The sequence below is a fragment of the Terrapene carolina genome, unplaced genomic scaffold, assembly GCF_002925995.2.
Source record: "Terrapene carolina triunguis isolate 2854851 unplaced genomic scaffold, T_m_triunguis-2.0 Scaffold111, whole genome shotgun sequence".
In the NCBI taxonomy this organism is placed as follows: Eukaryota; Metazoa; Chordata; order Testudines; family Emydidae; genus Terrapene; species Terrapene triunguis.
Window position 1 is genome coordinate 11,270,878 of NW_020664462.1, and position 20,218 is coordinate 11,291,095.

The 20,218-nt window shown below is 41.2% G+C and overlaps 1 protein-coding gene across 1 annotated transcript in view; it reads left to right on the top strand.

Moving 5' to 3' along the window:
• Nucleotides 1–20,218, top strand: part of LOC112108022 (sodium channel protein type 5 subunit alpha) — a 263,352-nt gene that overhangs the window by 179,448 nt on the left and 63,686 nt on the right. Inside the window, exons 18-19 of the mRNA XM_026652176.2 lie at nt 7,176–7,330; nt 9,659–9,832. Of these exons, the coding sequence (XP_026507961.1) occupies nt 7,176–7,330; nt 9,659–9,832 (329 nt within the window). The remainder of the gene's footprint in view (nt 1–7,175; nt 7,331–9,658; nt 9,833–20,218) is intronic.

Below are 20,218 nucleotides of genomic sequence, written 5' to 3' on the forward strand. Positions count from 1 at the left end.
ATGTTAGACTGATGCATTTGGAAATGTTCCCAGGTGAAAAGGTCCCTCTTTTAGTCAGAAATTACATGCACTGTTCAGATATGAATTGAAAACACAGCCATTGTTCTTGGGCCAAATTCACCACTATACAAACCAGTGCAACTGTATTGATTTAACAGGCACTACCTTGCACTGGCAATGGATTTGGCCCTCTCTGAGGTTCTGATTCTGCCACTCCATGCTTAAACTACTCTATGGGAAACCAATGAGGCAGCAGGGTATATGCCCAGAGAAAGAAACGTAGGTGCCTCAGGAACTTTTACTGCAAAAACTTTATTTAGCTGTCTACGGGGTTAGGTGGCAGGTGCGTGGGAGTTTTATGAATACTAACGGTGCCTAAATCTGGGATTTAAGTGCCTAAAGTGTCAGTTAGGCCCCTAAGTCTCTTTGTGACTCTAGACCTAAGTGCCTAAATCACTTTTGAAACTGAGACATAGGCTTCTACAGCATTAAGGCATTTTTGCAAATGTTTCCCTTAATCTTGTTCCTAGTGTTCCTAATGGACAGATATTCACATGACACAAATCGCCATCACCCTTTTAGCAATGTCAGCCAGAAGAATAGAATGGCTGTGGAGAGTGAACTAGCCTTTTGCCCCCAGACAAGGCTTAGGAATGAAACACTGATGGGGTGGAACCTTCCTTTGCTCAAGCTGTACCTGATCTGTAAAGAGGTAGAGGACTTTAGTCTCCTTTACCGTCAAACTGGCATCTTTTACCAACACTAAATTCTTTTAAAATATTTTATTAATTTAATGTTCTTAAAATTGGACCTGGAATTGATCCAAGTACCAGAATGAAACTATACAAGGAATAGTCTGGGCTGGGCTTGTGCAGAGCTTTGTGTGCTGGAGACATTTGGAGGTGGGAGGAATTTAAGCTGAAATGGTCAAGAGGGTACTGCAATCACGTCACAGCTGCTTGCCCACTGCAGGATTCCCTTAGTGGAACTTTCCCCATTGACATGCCCCGGCAGGTCCCTTTTATGGCTGACCCTGCCCCCTTTCCAAGTACATCCTTTCCTTCCCACCTCTTGATGACCATCATTTCTATATGCAGTAACACAGCATTCCAGAACATTGCAAGATAGCCTGAATTGTCTTGTTTGACCATTTCTTTTACACTTCAGATGTAAGTTAGTAACCTACACCATCTTTTAGCTACTGAAGGATTTGGCATATCATATTTTATTACCTTAGGGACTGATCATGCTTCCATTGAACTTAGTAGCAAAAGTTCCTTTGTCTTCAATATTGGGAGCAAAATTGGGGTCTGTATCTTGCTTTTCAGAACCACAGTAATTTCTAGGGCATGTCTTCTCTAGGAAATCTTATTGTATGTTAAGTAGTCTAATTAATTGACATGATGCTGGCAGATCATCGTTGACAAGGTAAATTATGGTCAGCTCCTCACAGTCATGAATTCCTACTGAAGGCAAACCTGACGATGCAAGAAACAAGCTTTTAAACCAGAGAGATGGGTTTGTCCATTCCCATTTACACCAGTCTTTCTGGCATAGCAGATGATTGTCAAGATTGCTAGCAAAGGCCAGTGTGTTGAAGGATGGCAATAGTGTGTGTGTCTCAGTTTAGGACAGCTGTACCTATATTCTCCCTTGTATGGTCCAGCAAGGACACCCGTTCTTAGGTTTCTGACTCCCCAGCCATTGCCTCTCTTGGATAACACATGTCTCTCTTCCTCTTGACTCAGGTATTTCCAGGCTGCAAAGCCTCCTGCCTACACTGTGAAATCCCCAGCAAAGTCAGACTGCCTAAGCCAGCCTGCTTTACCTTTTTTCTCTCAGAGATAGTAAACGGGGTAGTTGCCCACAGTTAAGCAATCACACTTTTAGTATTTTCTAAGTAAGCACATTTATTCTTGAGATAAAAGCATTACAAAGAAAACATGTTTAAAACAATGAAAGAACCTACACGTGTGCTAATAATCTTACCAGAAATCACCCCCCCCCAATCCAAAAAGGGCTCTGGCCAGTGAACCGAGGCCAAATCCCACCCAGGGGTTTTCCTGTGCTTAACAGTTCATCACTCCTTTTGCTCAGAACGTGAACACTCACAAATCTGTGAGTTACTTCTTTATACAGTTTTGAGGTCTTTGATCTATCCCCATGTAACAGGTGATCTGCAGACAAAAGGTCTTGCAAAGGTTAAAAGGTTGAGTTCTTGCTTAATTGGAGTAGTGGCATTTGCATACCCCTCCACCTAGAGATTTCCTGGGAAACCTACTTAAATAAGAGTTCACTCTTGTGTCAGCCCATTGTTTAAAAGAATCCATTCGAACTCATAACATTTCCCAAGGTTTACATGAGTCATGTCTCCTAAACAAGTTACATACAATCCCAGAACAATACATAAACATTTTCATTTTAATATAGTGAGCTCATAAGATACTTAAACTTACTTAACATAAGAGCAGAAGAGCTGCCCTACTGGGTCAGACCATGGTCCATCTTCCCCAGTATTCTGTCTCTAACAATGCCTGAGAAGTGTACAGAACAGGGCAATTTTCAAGTGATCCACCTCTGGTTTACACTTCTGGCTTCTAGTAATCAGAGGTTTAGGGATGTTCCGATGATGAGGTTGAATCCCTGACAATCTTGGCTAAAAGCCATTGATAAATCTATCATACCTCAACTTACCCAGTTCTTTTTTTAACTCAGTTATACTTTTGGCCGTCACTACATCCCATAGCAATGCGTTCCACAGGTTAGTTGTCCATTGTGTGAAAAAGTACTTCTTCTTGTTTGTATTTAACCTGCTGCCCATTAATTTCATTGGGTGACCCTTGGTTTTTATAGTGTGTGAAAAGGTAAATACACTTCTCTCTTCACTTCTTCCACACCATTCATGATTTTATAGACCTCTGTCATATCCTCTCTCAGTTGTCTCTATTCTAAGCTGAACAGCCCTGATCTTTTTCATTTCTCCTAGGATGGAAGCTGCTCCATACCACTGACTATCTGTGGCAGGGCGCTGTAGGGAAAGCCCTACTCAGCTCCTGCCACTCCAGACCAACCAGGGGAAATGGGTTGGGGCTGGGCCACTAGCTAGGACTGGCCTGGAAACTGGCCGCACCTGCCAGCCTCGTTAACAGGGGCTAAAAGCTTGGGTGAAAGTGAGTACGGGGGGGGCGGTCTGGAGACCAGGAGGAGAGAGTAGGCTCAGAAGGAGCCAGGAACCTGCTACCCCATTGCCACTGTGGCCTGTGCTAGGCCAAACCTCTAAATAATCTGTAAATAGTTGGAGCTTGATGGTGGGGACCGGACACAGGAATAAAGAGCATGGGTGTTGCACCAGTTTGAAGTGGTCCTGACTCATTGGGGAGCGGGGCCAGGAGGCTGAACCCAGCGGGGCGCAGAGAGCACCCCTGTTACACCATCCTTGTTGCCCTTCTCTGAACCTTTTCAAGTACCACTATATCCTTTTTGAGGTGGGGTGACCAGAACTTGACCCAGTATTCAAGGTGTGGCTGCACCATGGATTTATATAGTAGTATTATGATATTTTCTGTCTAATTTTCTCTCCCTTTCGTAATAGTTTCTAACATACCATTAGCCTTTTTGATTGCTGCTGTGCATTGACCAGATGTTTTCAGAAAACTATCCACCGTGACTCCGTGATCTGTTTCTTGGGTGGTAACAGCTAATTTAGACCCCATCATTTTGCATGTATAGCTGGGATTATGTTTTACAATGTGCATTACTTTGCATTTATGAACATTGAATTTCATCTGCCATTTTGTTGGCCAGTCACCCAGTTGTGTGAGATCCCTCTGTAACTGCTTGCAGTCTGCTTTGGACTGAACTATCTTGAAGAATGTATCATCTGGAAACTTTGCCACTTCACTGTTCACCCCCTTTTCCAAATCATTGAGTATGTTGAACAGCACTAGTCCCAGTTCAGCTCTTTAGGAGACACTTCTGTTCACCTCTCTCCATGATGAAAACTGCAAACCGCGGCCACTGGGAGCTGCGGGCAGCCATGCAAATGTAAACAAACTGTCTTGTGGCCCGCCTGCGGATTACCCTGACGGGCCGCATGGGGTTGCCCACCACTGATGAAAACTGACCATTTATTCCTACTTGTTGTTTCCTATCTTTCAACCAGTTACTAATCCATGAGAAAACCTACCCTCTCATCCCATGGCTACCTAGGGCACGTTTACACTTAAAATTGCACCGCTGTAGTGCTTTAATGAAGATGCTCTAAACTGAGGAAAGAGAGCTCTCCCATCATCTTAGTTAATCCACCTTCCTGAGAGGCAGTAGCTATGTCAGTGGGAAAAGCTCTCCCACCAAAATAGCCCTGTCTACATGGGGTGTTAGGCTGGGATAAGTACGTTGCTCAGGGATATGGATTTTTCACACCCCTGAGCAATGCAGTTATACCGATATAGGTCTGTATTGTAGACCAGACCTTAGTTTTAATAAGAGCCTTTAATAAGGGACTTTATCAAAGACATTCTGAAAATCCAAGTACAGTATATTGACTGGATCACCCTTATCCACATGCTTGTTGACTCCCTCAAAGAATTATCATAGATTGGGGAGGCATGACATCCCTTTACAAAGGCTGTGTTGACTCTTGCCCAACAAATTGTATTTTTCTGTGTGTATGATGATTCTATCCTTTATAATCATTTATATCAGTTTTCCCGGTACATTAGACTTACCAGCCTGTAATTCCCAAAATTTCCTCTGGAGTCCTGTTTAAAACTCCGTGTTGCATTAATTACCTTTCAGTCATCTGGTATAGAGACTGATTTCAGTTACAGGTTACTACAGTTCTGCAATTTCATTTCTGGGTCCCTTCAGAATTCCTGGAGAATACCAACAAGGAGTCTGGTGGCACCTTAAAGACTAACAGATTTATTTGGGCATAAGCTTTCGTGGGTAAAAACCTCACTTCTTCAGATGCAGTGAGGTTTTTACCCACGAAAGCTTAGGCCCAAATAAATCTGTTAGTCTTTAAGGTGCCACCAGACTCCTTGTTGTTTTTGTAGATACAGACTAATGCAGCTACCCCCTGATACTGGTGAATACCATGATCCTGGTTACTTATTACTGTTTAACTTATCAATTTGTTTTAAAACCTCTTCTACTGACACATCAATTTGGGACAGTACTTCAGATTTGTCACCCCAAGAGAATAGCTGTGATGTGGGTATCTCCCCCATATCCTCTGCAGTGAAGACTGATGCAAAGAATTCATTTATCTTCTCTGCCTTGGTCTTGTCTTTCTTGAGTGCTCCTAGAACACCATTGTCGTCTAGTGGCCCCTCTGCTTGTTTGGCAGGCTTCCTGCTTCTGATGTACTTAAAAAAATTCTTATTGATAGTTTTTTCATCTTTAGCTAGTTGCTTCTCAAATTTTTTCTTGGCCTGCCGTATTATACTTGTACATTTTACTTGCCAGAGTTTGTGCTCCTTCCTATTTTCTTGATTAGGATTTGACTTCCAAATTTTAAAGGATGCCTTTTTGCCTCTAACAGCCTCCACTACTTTGCTGGTTAGTTATGGTGGTATTCTTTTGGTTCTCCAACTGTCTTTTTTGATTTGGGGTATATATTTAGTCTGAATCTCTATTATGGGGTTTTTAAGTGGCCTCCATGCTGCTTACAGGCATTTTACCCTTGTGACTGCCATTTTTATTTTCTGTCTAACTAGCATCCTCATGCTTGTGTAGTTCCCCCTTTTAAAGTTAAAAGTCACTGTGATGGTTTTGTTTTGTTTTGTTTTTTTAGTATTTCCCCCTCTACAAGGATGCTAAATTTCATTACATTGTGGTCACTATTATGGAGCAATTCAGCTATAGCTACCTCTTGGACCAGATCCTGTGCTTCACTTAGGACTAAATCAAGCATTGCCTTTCCCCTTGTGGGTTCCAGGACTAGCTGCTCCAAGAAGCAGTCATTTATGATGTTTAGAAATGTTATCTCTGTGTCATGCCCTGAGGCGACATTTATCCAGTCAATAGAGGATAGTTGAAGTTACACATTATTAATGAGTTTTCTGGCCTCTCTAACTTCCCTTAGATCCCTTAGTATTTCACAGTCACTATCATTATCCTGGTCAGGTGGACAGTGTATATTTCTACTGCTATACTCTTAACATTCACTAAGGTTTGTCCAGGAAATTGCCATACCTGTTACACTTTATTTTAGGTAGTTATATGGACCTTCTTTTCTATAGTATCTGAGTGCTTCACAATCTTCAATGTATTTATCCTCACAACACCCCTATGAGGTAGGAAAGTACTATTATCCCCCTTTTACAGATAGGAAACTGAGGCCCAGAGAGTCAAAGCCTTGTCTACATTTGAAAGGAAGGTTCTCGCGTCACGGCAGGTAATCCACCTCCCTGAGAGGTGGTAGCTAGGTCGACAGAAGAATTCTTCAGTCTACACAGGGACATAGGTGGGCTTAACTATGCTGATCAGTTATGTGGATTTTTCAGACCCCTGAGCGACATAGTTATGCCGACCTAATTTTCTAGTGTAGGCCAGGCCTAAGTGACTTGCGCAAAGTCACACAGGAAACCTATGCTAGAGCACATTTGAACTCAGATCTCCCAAGTTCTAGGCTGGTACCCTAACCACTGGGCCACACTTTCTGTCTGAGGCCTGAGACCTTTGTGCTTCGGAACAGCCTACACTCACCTCCCTTTGATCAGATTGTCTTTGTCTTTTTTTTAATTAATAACTTCTGTGGTACCTTAATGCCAGGAATCTGCCCTCACCAAAGCTGAGAATGGTATTGAGAGTACTGGTAATACACCGCCAAGAATCATTAGACTGATCCTGCTACACTGTTTGTGTCTAGATAACATAGCATGATAGGCCTGATAGCACTGGTAAAGCATTACCAGTACTCCCTACACTATTAAAAACTAGTGAAAGGACGCTCTTGAAAGAACTGGCATCTTTAAATGGTTTTGATAATTCTTTAGTTTTGGAGTAGAAGCAGGAGTAGATAAGGAGAAACGGAGAGGAGGATGACAGAAAAAAGAAAGAGGAAAGAGTTTACAGCGTCTCGGAGCTTTCTAATATTCCCAGATCTGAGAAATACACATGGTGGTCCCTTGGCATTAAATATTCTTGACTGTTTTTTTTTCCTCTTTCAGTCTGTGTCCGATTCTTCCCTTGCTGTTCAGTGGATACCACAACATTTTCAGGCAAAATTTGGTGGAGGCTGAGGAAAACCTGCTACAGAATAGTTGAACACAACTGGTTCGAAACTTTCATCATATTCATGATCCTGCTGAGCAGCGGCACGCTGGTAAATTTAGCATAATCTCTCATTAGGTTTAAAGTGTATGTGTATCTAAAGGAAAGAGATGATGGGCTAGTTACATTCCACTTCAGGAAAACTCACCCCTTGCTGCTTGTTTCCCTAAAGATGATTAGTTTGGGAATAAAACTTGTCTTATCCCTTGGTAAATTCACCGTCCTGTCTCAACATTTTACAAAGATATTTACTAAAAACTTAGGTCCAGACCCTTCCACTCTTACTCCCATGCAGTAGTACTTTACTCCATGAGTAGTCCAATGGCAGCCAAACACCACATAAGTTAGGGGAGCTCAGAGATGGCGCAGTAGTTGTGAAGATTGTCTTCCTCATGTGTCGATTTCTTGAGGACCGGACTGTTGCATTCTGAAGGAATGTTCGGAGGGCACCCTTTGCTGGCTTTCACTAGCTCAGAGAGACACGAATCGCTTTCTTAAGGTGTGACCCAGATGTTCCTTAGAGCATGGGGTTCAGAAGCAGGTCCAGGAAGGTCGGGCCCACCCTCCCTTTCGCTTATGCTGGCGGGGGAAGGGAGAGATCTGAAAATATTTTTTTCTGTTGTAACATGGGGTTCCAGTATGGAAAGGATTGAGAACCACACCTTTATTACTTCCACACATGTGATGTTACCAAACTCAATCAGGCCTGGCTGGATGATTATTGCCCTGAGTTCTACTTTGGGATCCTCTGCCACAGAGGTTTCACCCCAGACTCCAATTATCTTTTATGCAAAGTAGGATGAGAATCTTAATTGCTGCCTTTGGCTGTTCAGAATGCTAGCATTCGACTTTTGGCTTATGTGTATTGGGCTGATTAACCAGTTTGCTATCTGGAACAATTATACAGGCTCTGTATACATGAACTGGCTTTGGAATTGATCACTGTATCATTCATTCATCCCCAATTTTTCTTTCCCTTTTGTGTTCCCCACAGTCCACATTCAGGTAAAAAAAGATCAAGGCATTTGTGATTGTTCATTTAGGCCCTGATCCTGCAAGCACTTATGCACATGGGTGACTTTACACATGTGAGGAACACTACTGAAGTCAACGGGACTCCTCACAGATGTAAAGTTAAGCATACGCAGATGTCTTTGCAGGATGGGGGCCTTATTTTGTTATTTAGAAACAACGTGCTAAAAACTCTCCGTCAGGCTAACGAACACTAAACCAGTTCAGACACAAGAGAGTCTTGTAAATTTAGAATATAAATAATGCTTGATGTCTGGTTAATTTAAAAATATTTTCTCAGGGAAAAAAAAGTTAAATTATGAGCATAACCCTATGTATTTATTTTATTTTTGCCATGCCTATTATTTCATATCTTAATTAGATTTTGAATGGGGTAGTAATAGTTTTCCCTAGCTCTGTGCAGCATAGCACTTTTTCCTTGGATCTCAAAACATTTTACAAATGTTAAGTAAACCTACCAACATGCCTGGGAAAGAAGTATTATTTTCCCCAATGTACAGCTGTGTAAACTAGAAATAAGGGTTAACTAGCTTAGCCAAGGTCACATAGCAAATCAGTGATAGGGCAAGGAATAAAATGAGAAATCACCGTAGTTAGCTGTCCCCTGCTCTATGCTCTATTCCTTAAAAAACATGGTCTCCTAGAGTCAAGGGGGCATATGATAATGCATTGATAATACTGGTGTAAAAACTATTGGGACTTGATCAAATTGAATATACTGTTTGGACTGTGCTGGGGAAATCTGAAATATGGTTGTGGGACACTTTGTAATAAATTAACCCTCTAAAGAGCTATTAATACTCAAAAAGTCTGTGTGGAGTTTATTTGAGAATCCCCTTGAAGAAGAAGGAAACTGAGGCAGGGCATCTCCAGAGCACCTCAGGCCACGAGGTGGTGCATGGGAGATGGTCACTCAGTTACAGGGATTTTCAAAAGTGCTTAAGGGATTTAAAAGCACAACTCCTGTTGCCTCATCAACGCTTTTGAAAATCTCCCCCAAAATCAATTTACTGTATAAAAATAAAGGGAAATGAATACAGCCTTCATGCCTAGGATTTCCTTCTATTTAACAGTCAGGTTATCCAGAAAAGACACCTTCATTACGTAAATCCTAATATTTCTGCTTGGACACCAAGATACAGTTTTAAGTGCACCTTCATAATGAACAATTGCCTACAGGAAAACAGATAGTTACTCATTACAATTTCAAAATACAAAATATACATTTACTGTGGCTTCTGGTATAAATGACATCAAATCAAACAATACTGTAGACTTGCACTATAATATGAACATTTTCCACTGCAGTACTGCAGAGCAGTTCTAAAGCGATGCTTTGTACTTCCAGGCATTTGAAGATATTTACCTTGAAGAGAGAAAAAACATTAAAACCCTGTTGGAATATGCTGACAAAATTTTCACTTACATCTTTGTCCTGGAGATGCTTCTGAAATGGGTGGCTTATGGCTTCAAGAAATATTTCACCAATGCCTGGTGTTGGCTTGACTTCCTAATTGTAGATGTAAGTATCACTTTTGAAATATTATGTTCCTTGGGTTGATTATGCAGCATGCAGGAATGCAGATGAAGTTAGTTGACATTCAAATTCATGGTGATGACTTAAAATATTTACAAGCTGTTATGACCGACAGCTCCTTTCAATGCAAAACGATCAGCAGAAGTACCTATGTGAATTCATTTGCCATAGAGAAATCTCAGTGTAGCATAATAGCAAACATATAATTACATTTTCCTTACAACCTTATTGGCGTAAATGAAATGACCTTCATCTCTTAATGTTAACCAGGTTCCCTCTCTGTCCTGTTAAGTCTGCTAGTACTTGCACTTGTAAAATGACAGGCATCGTTCTGAGGGTAAGAAGCAACCTTACATGAACCTAGATGTAAAATGCAAGGCTTGTTATCTCATTGAGCATCCTCTGGCAACCAGCGTGCCAAAATGAAAAGCAGCTTTGTATCATTACACGGAGGTGTTATTGTGCTAATTTAAGTCACACTTCATTTTCAGCCATAAGAACTCACTCTTTCTCTTAGCATTTCACATCTCATTCCACACTCCAGGCTCGCACCAGGTCTGGTTACCTCTAACTGGGCAGCACATGACCTCAGCCCACTAGGCTTTCAGCAGATTAGAGAAACTATCCCCTGGCATGTTTTCCTGGGGAGGCTGCCAGAGGTACATAACAACATGTTCAGTACCATCTTCCAAGTATTTACAAGTGAAGGAGTCCAGGAGATGAAGGCATGAAAAGTTTTCTAGGACTGAAAGTGGTTTCTCCAGGGCAAAGTCTTACAAAAGAATCTGATTCCCTCATGCCTTCCGATATTGAAATTCGCTGTTCTTAGTTTTCCTGACAGGGAAATCCTTAAAACTAGACAGCAAGGCCGAATAAAGGCAAGCCCACGCTACAAGAATGATAGATCCAGACTTTTACCCTTTCTTCCCCTCAAGTTCAGGGTCTTTGGGTGCTAGTTACAGATAAGGACCAGCTGCAAACCATGTAGATCCCAAAGTACCAGAGTGCTTGGATGTGGGCTTTGAGCCTGTATCTACAGCTTATGGACATGGCTGGTGAATTCACTTAAGACTAAATACACTGAGCCAAGGCTTCTATTTTTTTACAGATGAGCAGGAATTTTTAATTAGATTGTATCAAAAATGGGTTAATTGTCGCAAGTATCTCCTTGGTGCTCTTACTAGCTTGACGTATTTGTGCCAAAGGCTGGTGAAGCTCTACACACCTGTCATTTATTTACTTTTAACAAATGCTGTTTTTCCATTTTACACCAGAACCTTGTGTCTAGGGATACTGTACTTTCTTTGACCCCAATCCAAAAAAGCACTTCATTGGGGCTACTCAAGTGTTTAATGTTATGATGGTGCTTATGTGCATTGCTCGATCAGGGCTTCCCCAGAGCTTTAATAGATTTCATCAAGTTCATTAAATTATACCTCTCGCTTTTCCTCTTATATATTCTGAGAAACCTCGTAAAGAGAATGAATTTATTTTTCACAGAATTGCTTCAATGACAGAGCAAGGCATGGTTTAATGGTTTGACCACAAGATTGGTTTGACCACCAACTCCTGAGTTATAATCCTAAGAATGGCTCCCATCTGTGGCTTTGGTCAAGTCACATAACATTTCTGCCTTGGTTTCTCCATCTGCGGAATGGGGATAACAGGAATTACCCTTTCATGGGTATTACCTTCATGGGCATTCGGAGGATTAATTTCAGAAATCAATGTCTGTAAAGTGCTTTGGAAAATAGGAAGTACTACATGAGTGCTGAGTATTATCACTACTATAAACAGAGGTTCTTAGTAAGAAGAATTGCAATTTGCACATCGAATGCATTGGAACAATTTGGAGCTTTAATGTGGCTTCATTATAAACAGTTTCAAATGAGTTTCACAGTTGTTATTAATACATACGTATTATAGTATTACATGTGTAGCATTTAATTAATATCAAAGGGAGTAAAACTGAGCACCCAAGCTAAAATTCTGTCCTCCATGTGGAAACCTCTCATTTAATAAGAGTGACTTGTGAATCCAAAGTCAGCATCTGACCCAGAAAGTTTATGTACAGTTTATGTATTACAGAAAGTTTATGCATTATCCCTTTGAATAATGGGGTTTGTACATGTAACACTATGTCACACTGAACATTTACTCTCAAGTCTTTCTGGTTATGTAGACATTTTGGTTTCTTAAAATATATTTTAAGTTTTGCTTTTGCAAATCCATTTAGTTAACCAAAAATTGCCTCTTAGTTGAGACTCTCAAGTTACTTAACTGACCCAAGGAAGTCACTTGTCTATAGAGTTCCCAGTTGACAGCTTTTCCTCTTGCATCTTTCTGATCCCCAACTCATCTTCTGATGATGTTTATGAAAGTCCTGCATTATTTTTTGAAGATTTTAACAGATGCTCCTCTACAGGCTATATTGTTTACCCACGCTGTATGACTCTGAATTGGCACAGTGACATGCTCTGATTTTCCTATGAGAACCAAATCTACAGCCACTGAACTGAGTCAGGGACTGAAAGGATGAATTAACTGTTCCAAAGAAACAGATGAGCCATTTGTCTGACTTTCTCAATTGTATTTGTTGTTCAGAATTAATCATTTAACAATTATTGATTTGCCAATTGTTCATGAGCAGTTTATTGTCAATATTCAAAATTCAAGGTGTGTTGGCTGATTTTTCATTGGAGATGTCAGTCACATGGTATCATCTGTGTTTTCTGGTTGTACTAGTGTAACTCTTACAATCAATTTTCCAATACTGACACAACCAGTTTAGAATTTTCTTTCAGCAAATATTCACTGATATTCACTTAAAATTCTATTTCTACAAACATTTCTGCTAGGAAATTAGCTTACTAGAATCTAAATGATAAGAACACAAAGGGGACATAAATCATGTCCCGTGCATTATTTAAGCAAATATTTGAGGGATATTTTTGAGGTACTTATTCAGCTCTGTGACAGATCTTTGACACTGATTTGTGCCTATGGAAGAGCAGTGACTACCTCATAATTGTGGATTAGTAAACTAGATTCTGGATATCAAAGCCTGGACACCAAAAATTCCACAGTAATCGACATACTGGAGGCTATTTTTGCCAGATATAGAATCCTGAAGGATGATCTCTGATAATGGGCCTCAAAACATCTCAAAGGAATGTGCCAATTTAACAAAAAAATAAAAAAGGGTTTTTAAACACATTGCAATACAATAAGGCCATGTTAACGGCATAGCAACAGATTTGTTGGGGAAAATGGCCAAAAAGCAAAATGCACACTCATTAAAACCTAGGACTGATGGGAAGGACCTTTCCAGGAGTCTACTCAAATACTGGATACACCTACCTAGTTTGCAAGTGTACTACTAAAGACAAATCTAATGCAGTCAATTTACAGTGAACATGGATTTTTGTGTGCACATGACGCAGGATGATGGCCAGTGTAAACTCACAGTTGATCTCAACTAGGAATATATTCAGAGATTGTAAAAGGTCTGAAGCTTGAATAGGTGTGAATATCATTCTGATTTGCACCGGATAGACAGAAACAGTGTTTATGCCCCTTGTTCGGATGTACATACCTATACTCACACAAAGAATAGCCATTTATACAAACGTTTATACAAACAAAAACTTAGAATCATAGAAAGGTAGGACTGGAAGGGACCTCAAGAGGTCACCTCGTCCAGCCCCCCGCAGTGAGGCAGGACCACGTATACCTAGACCATCCTTGACAAGTGGTTGTCTAACATGTTCTTAAAAACCTCCAGTGATGGGGATTCTGCAATCTTCCTTTGAAGCTTATTCCAGTGCTTAACTCTCTTTATAATTAGAACGTTTTCCCTACTATCTAACCTAAATCTCCAGTGCTGCAGATTAATCCCATTACTTCTTGTCCTGCCTTCAGTGGATGTGAACAACAGCTGATCATTGTCCTCTTAATAACAGCCCTTAATAAATATGTTTGAAAACTGTTATCAGGTCCCTCCTCGGTCTTCTTTTCTCAAGGCTAAATGTTCCCAGTCTTTTTAACCTTTCCTCATAGGTCAGGTTTTCTAAACCTTGTATCATTTTTCTTGCTCTCCTCTGCGCTCATTCCAATTTGTCCACATCTTTTAAAGTGCAGCACCCAGAACTGGACACAGGACTCCAGCAGCGGCCTCACCACTGCAGAGTAGAGCAGACAGTTACCACCAGGATGTTACATATGACACTCCTATTAACACACCCCAGAATAGTATTAGCCTTTTTTTTTGCAACTGCATTACATTGCTGGCTCACATTCAATTTGTGATCCACTATAACCCCCAGATCCTTTTCAGCAGTACTACTGCATAGCCAGTTATTTCCCATTTTGTAGAGGTTCATTTGATTTTTTTTTTCTTCCCAAATGTAGTACTTTGCACTTGTCTTCATTGAATTTCATCTTGTTGATTTCAAACCAATTCTCCAATTTGTCAAGATCATTTTGAATTCTAATCCTCTCCTCCAAAGTGCTAGCAACCCCTCCCAGGGTGATATCATCCACAAGTTTTATAAGCATACGTTCCACTCCATTATGCAAGTCATTAATACTGGACACAGGACAAACTCCTGTAGGACCCCACTAGATATAGCCCCACAGTTTGGCAGCAAACCATTGATAACTACTCTTTAAGTATGGTCTTTCAACCAGATGTGCACCCACCATATAGTAATTGCATCTCAACCACATTTCCCTAGTGTTCTTATGAGAATGTCATGTGGGACTGTGTCAAAAGCCTTAATAAAATCAAGATATGTGACATCCACTAGGCCAATAACTCTATCAAAAGAAAGAAATTAGATTAGTTTGGCATGACTTGTTTTTGACAAATCCATGTTTGCTATTACTTATAACTCTTTTATCCTCTAGGCTTTTACAAATTGATTGTTTAATAATTTGTTCCAGTATCTTTCCAGGTATAGAAGTTAGGTACTATATTTGTCCTTCTCCGGTCCTCTGGGACCTCACCCATCCTCCATGAGTTATCAAAGATAATACCAGATAGTTCCTTAAAGTACTCTAGGATATATTACATCAGACCCTGCTAACTTGAGTACATCTAACTTATCAAAATATTCTTGTTCAAACATAGCAGATTAATAAAGGAGCATGAACATGGCCAAAGCTAGGAACTGTGTGGAATTCAAATAAATGTTTGTGAATGGTTTTTTTTAGGGTGTTTGCCCAGCTCTGTATGTAGGCATCCAGAAACAGCTGAAGATACAACAAAACCCAATGCTGTGAATTTTTACAGGAGCAGGTAGACTCCATCAACCATGTATGTTTTTGTAGTGCTTGATGTTCCTTTCAGTCATTTTCTCCAATCTAGTAACATTATCTCAGCCTTACCTAGTTTGAGTTTCAGCCAGCTAGCTCTAATCCATTCCGCAAGTTTTGTTGACACTGTATACGTCATTCCATTCCACTAGCAGGTTCACACAAAAAAAATGGCAGTCTAGAGACTGGTGTCATTCAAATACTTAGGGAACTTCAAGGTGTCATTCAAATACTTAGGGAATTTCAACCAGTAACTTCTTCACTAACCATACCCCAGTGAATCTATGCACACATTGTACAAGGAGGGAACAGAACAGTACCCTCGAGAACCTTTCAAGAAAGACTTTTTGGAGAAGATGAATAATTACCCTAATCTATCTCTGGGAATGCTTAAAAAAAAAGAGTAGTCACTTTTTCAACTTCTGTAAACATCTGCAGTACACTCAACAAATTCACATAGTCAGTGGTATCTGTGTCAGCTTATTATATCAGCACAGGCACATAATCTTCATCCATCTCCCGAAGATCATCAACCAGTCATCACCAATGCAGCTTCTGTAATATCATCATCATCAATCACCCTGGCAAATCCCAAAAGACATGCTCTCCTTGCAGATTGAGCACCACCTACATCTCTAGCTAGGTCATTAAGGTGGTCTGGCTAGATATTCAGTTTATGTCCATAACTGGCAATCTTGTCACACCTCCGAAGATTTTGGAACCCACATGACCAGTAGCCGTGTGGCGGCAATCATTGGTAAACACTTTGGAATTTCTTGGTTTTCCATTTTAATAATATATCCATACCAAGAAAGCCACCAAAACCAAACATGCTGATGGAGGCAGTTGCTGGGTTTGGCTTTAAATATCCTCATTTCTGATCTTGTCCTGCCCCTCGATATGGAGCAGCTGATGGAGATAACAAGAATTGAAAACATCAGTACAATATTCTTCTGCTTTCATCAGTGCCCACAGTTAACTTCTGTGTGATAGAGTTGGTATAACTGCCATTCTATAGATTTGCAGCTTTGTAGCAAGCTTGATGTTGCAACATCCCCGTAGAGGCTGCTGAAGTACTCCCTGTGTCACTGCCCATATATTTGACAGTTGCCACCTGTTCGATGTCCGGCCCAGACAGGTTAATACTGATCTGGTTGTAATCTAGAGGTTGCTTGATGGTAATGACCAGGGACTGAGTTTTATCCGGCTTAAACACCAGACCATTGTGTGCTGCTTCTTACCCAACTAGATTGACCATCAGGTTCAGTAGTTCACCAGACTGAGCCAACAAGACAATTTCATCAGTGTATTCAAGATCTTGAAGCAGAATGGTTCAGCTCAACATCACCAACAGCTGCCTCCTCAACCTTATCCATTAACCAATTAATGCTGATATTGAACAATGATGGTGACAGAATCTAGCCTTGCCAAACTCCTGGGGAGATAGGAAACCATGCCACGTATCTGCTATTGACTGAGACGCAACTTGCCATTCCATTATAGAGCTCTTTTTTCAATGACATTATGTCCCCAGGGAAACAGAGTCGCCTCATCAGGTCCCACAAACTTGCTCAATGCACTGAATCAGAGGTCAGATGGGAGTTTATAACAAGTGTTGTGCATGGCTTATTAAATTCAGTCATCTTTTCACAAAGCTGTTTCAAACTAAAGATCTGGTTGACAGTGGAACAACCAGATCTAAAGCTGCACTGAGTTATCCCAACATGTGCCACAAAGTGCATTACTGATTCGAGGCGTTAACACAGAAGTGAAGACTTTCCCTGGGACTGATAAGAGCCTAACACCTCTATTGTCTGCCTTTTCTGCTTTTTTGAACAGAAGCAGAACAACACCTTAATAACGTCATTGGGGGTGATAGTAGTGCGCCGGGTGGTCTGGCAGAGCTTCTGCAGCCACAGTGCAATAATACTTTCACCTATCTTCAGCAACACAGACGTGATGTTATAAACCCCTGGTGCCATCCCTGACTTCAGCTTATGGACTGCAATCTGGATCTTTTCTTGGTTGAAGGAAGGTGGCTATACCGGAACTTCCTGCCTCTCTTCAAATGAAAGTGGGACTGCAGACAGCAGACACTGCCGAACTTGAGATGAGCTTCTGCTTACAAAAGTAAGCCGTTAATGGGCCGAAATTAGCCCAATTCAACCAAAAACTCTTATTATAACCAAGCAATCAAATTGCTTTCTGTTCTGAACTGTGTAAGGTCATCAAAGCATTAGAGACTGAAGTCTTACTCCCTTTGTCATCTGATGAAGGGTAGTATTGTTTCAAGTCATCAGTGCTGACCACTGCTAGCCCTTGAAATGTCATCCATGGAAATGCTCACTGCAGTTGGAGCTCAGAAAAAGGTGAGGCTACAATCCGAGTTTTCAATGACATGTTTGTCAAGAGCAAAAGCAAAGGCTGAATGGGTTTGACTTCAGAATGTCATCAAGTCGTGTAAGAAAAATAAGGAATCCTGATGGTTGACTCAGGCGGGCAGTTTAGAACCAACTGCCACCAGGCATGATCTCATAGACTCATAGGGTTGGAAGAGACCTCAGGAGGTCATCTAGTCCAACCCCCTGCTCAAAGCAGGACCAATCCCCAACTAAATCATCCCAGCCAGGGCTTTGTCAAACCGGGCCTTAAACACCTCTAAGGAAGGAGATTCCACCACCTCCCTAGGTAACGCATTCCAGTGCTTCACCACCCTCCTAGTGAAATAGTGTTTCCTAATATCCAACCTAGACCTCCCCCACTGCAACTTGAGACCATTGCTTCTTGTTCTGTCATCTCCGGACCCTTTATTCAGCTTTGTGATCTTGACGGGGAAATGTGGCACCAGCTTCTCCATTAAAGAATCAAAATGGCAGCAGCATCCAAAGCCTGCAGTATCAGTTGTATCAATGGGAAGATCATTCCAAGACTTTGGTCAATTGTCCACTTCTGTGTTTTATACCCTGGCTTAAAACAAATTGAGTGTGGTAAAAGATGTCTTTCTCCACAGATTTCTGTCTGAGACAAGTGATCATTGGAGAAAAGCAACAGAGGGTCCTGTGGCACCTTTAAGACTAACAGAAGTATTGGGAGCATAAGCTTTCGTGGGTAAGAACCTCACTTCTTCAGATGCAAGTAATGGAAATCTCCAGAGGCAGGTATAAATCAGTGTGGAGATAACGAGGTTAGTTCAGTCAGGGAGGGTGAGGTGCTCTGCTAGCAGTAGTTGAACTACATTGCAGGCACATGATGGCATATATAACATTGGTGGACGTGCAGGTGAATGAGCCGGTGATGTTGTAGCTGATTCACCTGCACATCCACCAATGTTATATATGCCATCATGTGCCAGCAATGCCCCTCTGCTATGTACATTGGCCAAACTGGACAGTCACTACGCAAGAGGATAAATGGACACAAGTCAGATATCAGGAATGGCAATATACAAAAACCTGTAGGAGAACACTTTAACCTCCCTGGCCACACAATAGCAGATGTTAAGGTAGCCATCTTACAGCAAAAAAACTTCAGGACCAGACTCCAAAGAGAAACTGCTGAGCTCCAGTTCATTTGCAAATTTGACACCATCAGATCAGGATTAAACAAAGACTGTGAATGGCTATCCAACTACAGAAGCAGTTTCTCCTCCCTTGGTGTTCACACCTCTACTGCTAGCAGAGCACCTCACCCTCCCTGATTGAACTAACCTCGTTATCTCCACACTGATTTATACCTGCCTCTGGAGATTTCCATTACTTGTATCTGAAGAAGTGAGGTTCTTACCCACGAAAGCTTATGCTCCCAATACTTCTGTTAGTCTTAAAGGTGCCACAGGACCCTCTGTTGCTTTTTACAGATTCAGACTAACACGGCTACCCCTCTGATACTTGATAGTTGGAGAGACTGCCTCAGTGAAGAGATGAATGAATGGGAAGGAGATTAAAGATAATCTCAGTATGGGCCCAAAACTAAATACTTTGCCTCAGTTTTCAGTAAGGATGATAATATGGACCAAGGGCATGAAGGCAGGATGGCTGTTGGAAATGAGTGCACAGAAATGGAAATTCCCACATCTGAGGTGGGAAAAAAATTGCTGATGATACAAAGTTGGGAGGCATTGTCAATAAGATCTGGCTGACCTTGAAGACCGGAGTAACAGAAATGGGATAAAATTCAATAGTACATAATTTAAGGCCATGCACTTAGAGTCTAATAATAAGAATTCCTGCTATAAGCTGGGGGCTCATGCATTGGCAGCAATGGAGGAGAGAAACCCTGGAGTGTTGGTCGATCACGGGATGTCGATTAGCTACCAATGTGATGTAACAGAAAAAGACAAATGCCTTTTTGATTTCAGAATGCCATCAAGTCATTGTGTAAGAAAGATAAGGAATCCTAGGATACCTAGGATGTATCAGGCATTTCCAGTAGAGACAAAGAAGTATTAATGCCATTGTACAAGGCACTGGTAGGACTTCATATGGAATACGGTATACAATTCTGGTCACCCATGTTCAAGAAAAATTAGTTTAAACTAGATCCAGTGCAGAAAAGAGGATGATTAGAGGAATGGAAGGTCTGTCTTTTGAGAAAAGACTGGAAGAGCTTGGCTTGTTTAGCCTAGCCAAAAGAAGGCTGAGAGGGAATATGATTGGGCTCTATAAATACATTGAGGGAAGAGTCAGAAAGGGGTTTATTTTTCCTCCAATGTATTCTGGGGTGTGGGGTTTTTTTTCATTTTTTGTTTTTTGCTCTCCTTCCTCTGAAGCATCAAAGATGGGCACATCTAGAGATGGGACACTGAACGGAGTGGGATAGTGTTCTGAGGTGGCACTGAGTATTCTGTCTTTCATGAGCTTAGGTGGCTGGTTCTTGCTCACATATTCAGGGTCCAACTCTTTGCCATATGTGAGGTTGGGAAGGAATCTCCTCCCAGGTCAGATTGGCAGTGAACTTGAAAGTTTTTCACTTTCCTCTGCAGCATAAGGTGTAGGTCACTTGCCAGGATTATCAGGCTATATCTCAATCGTTTCTCTGCCACTGAGGGGGCCTCAG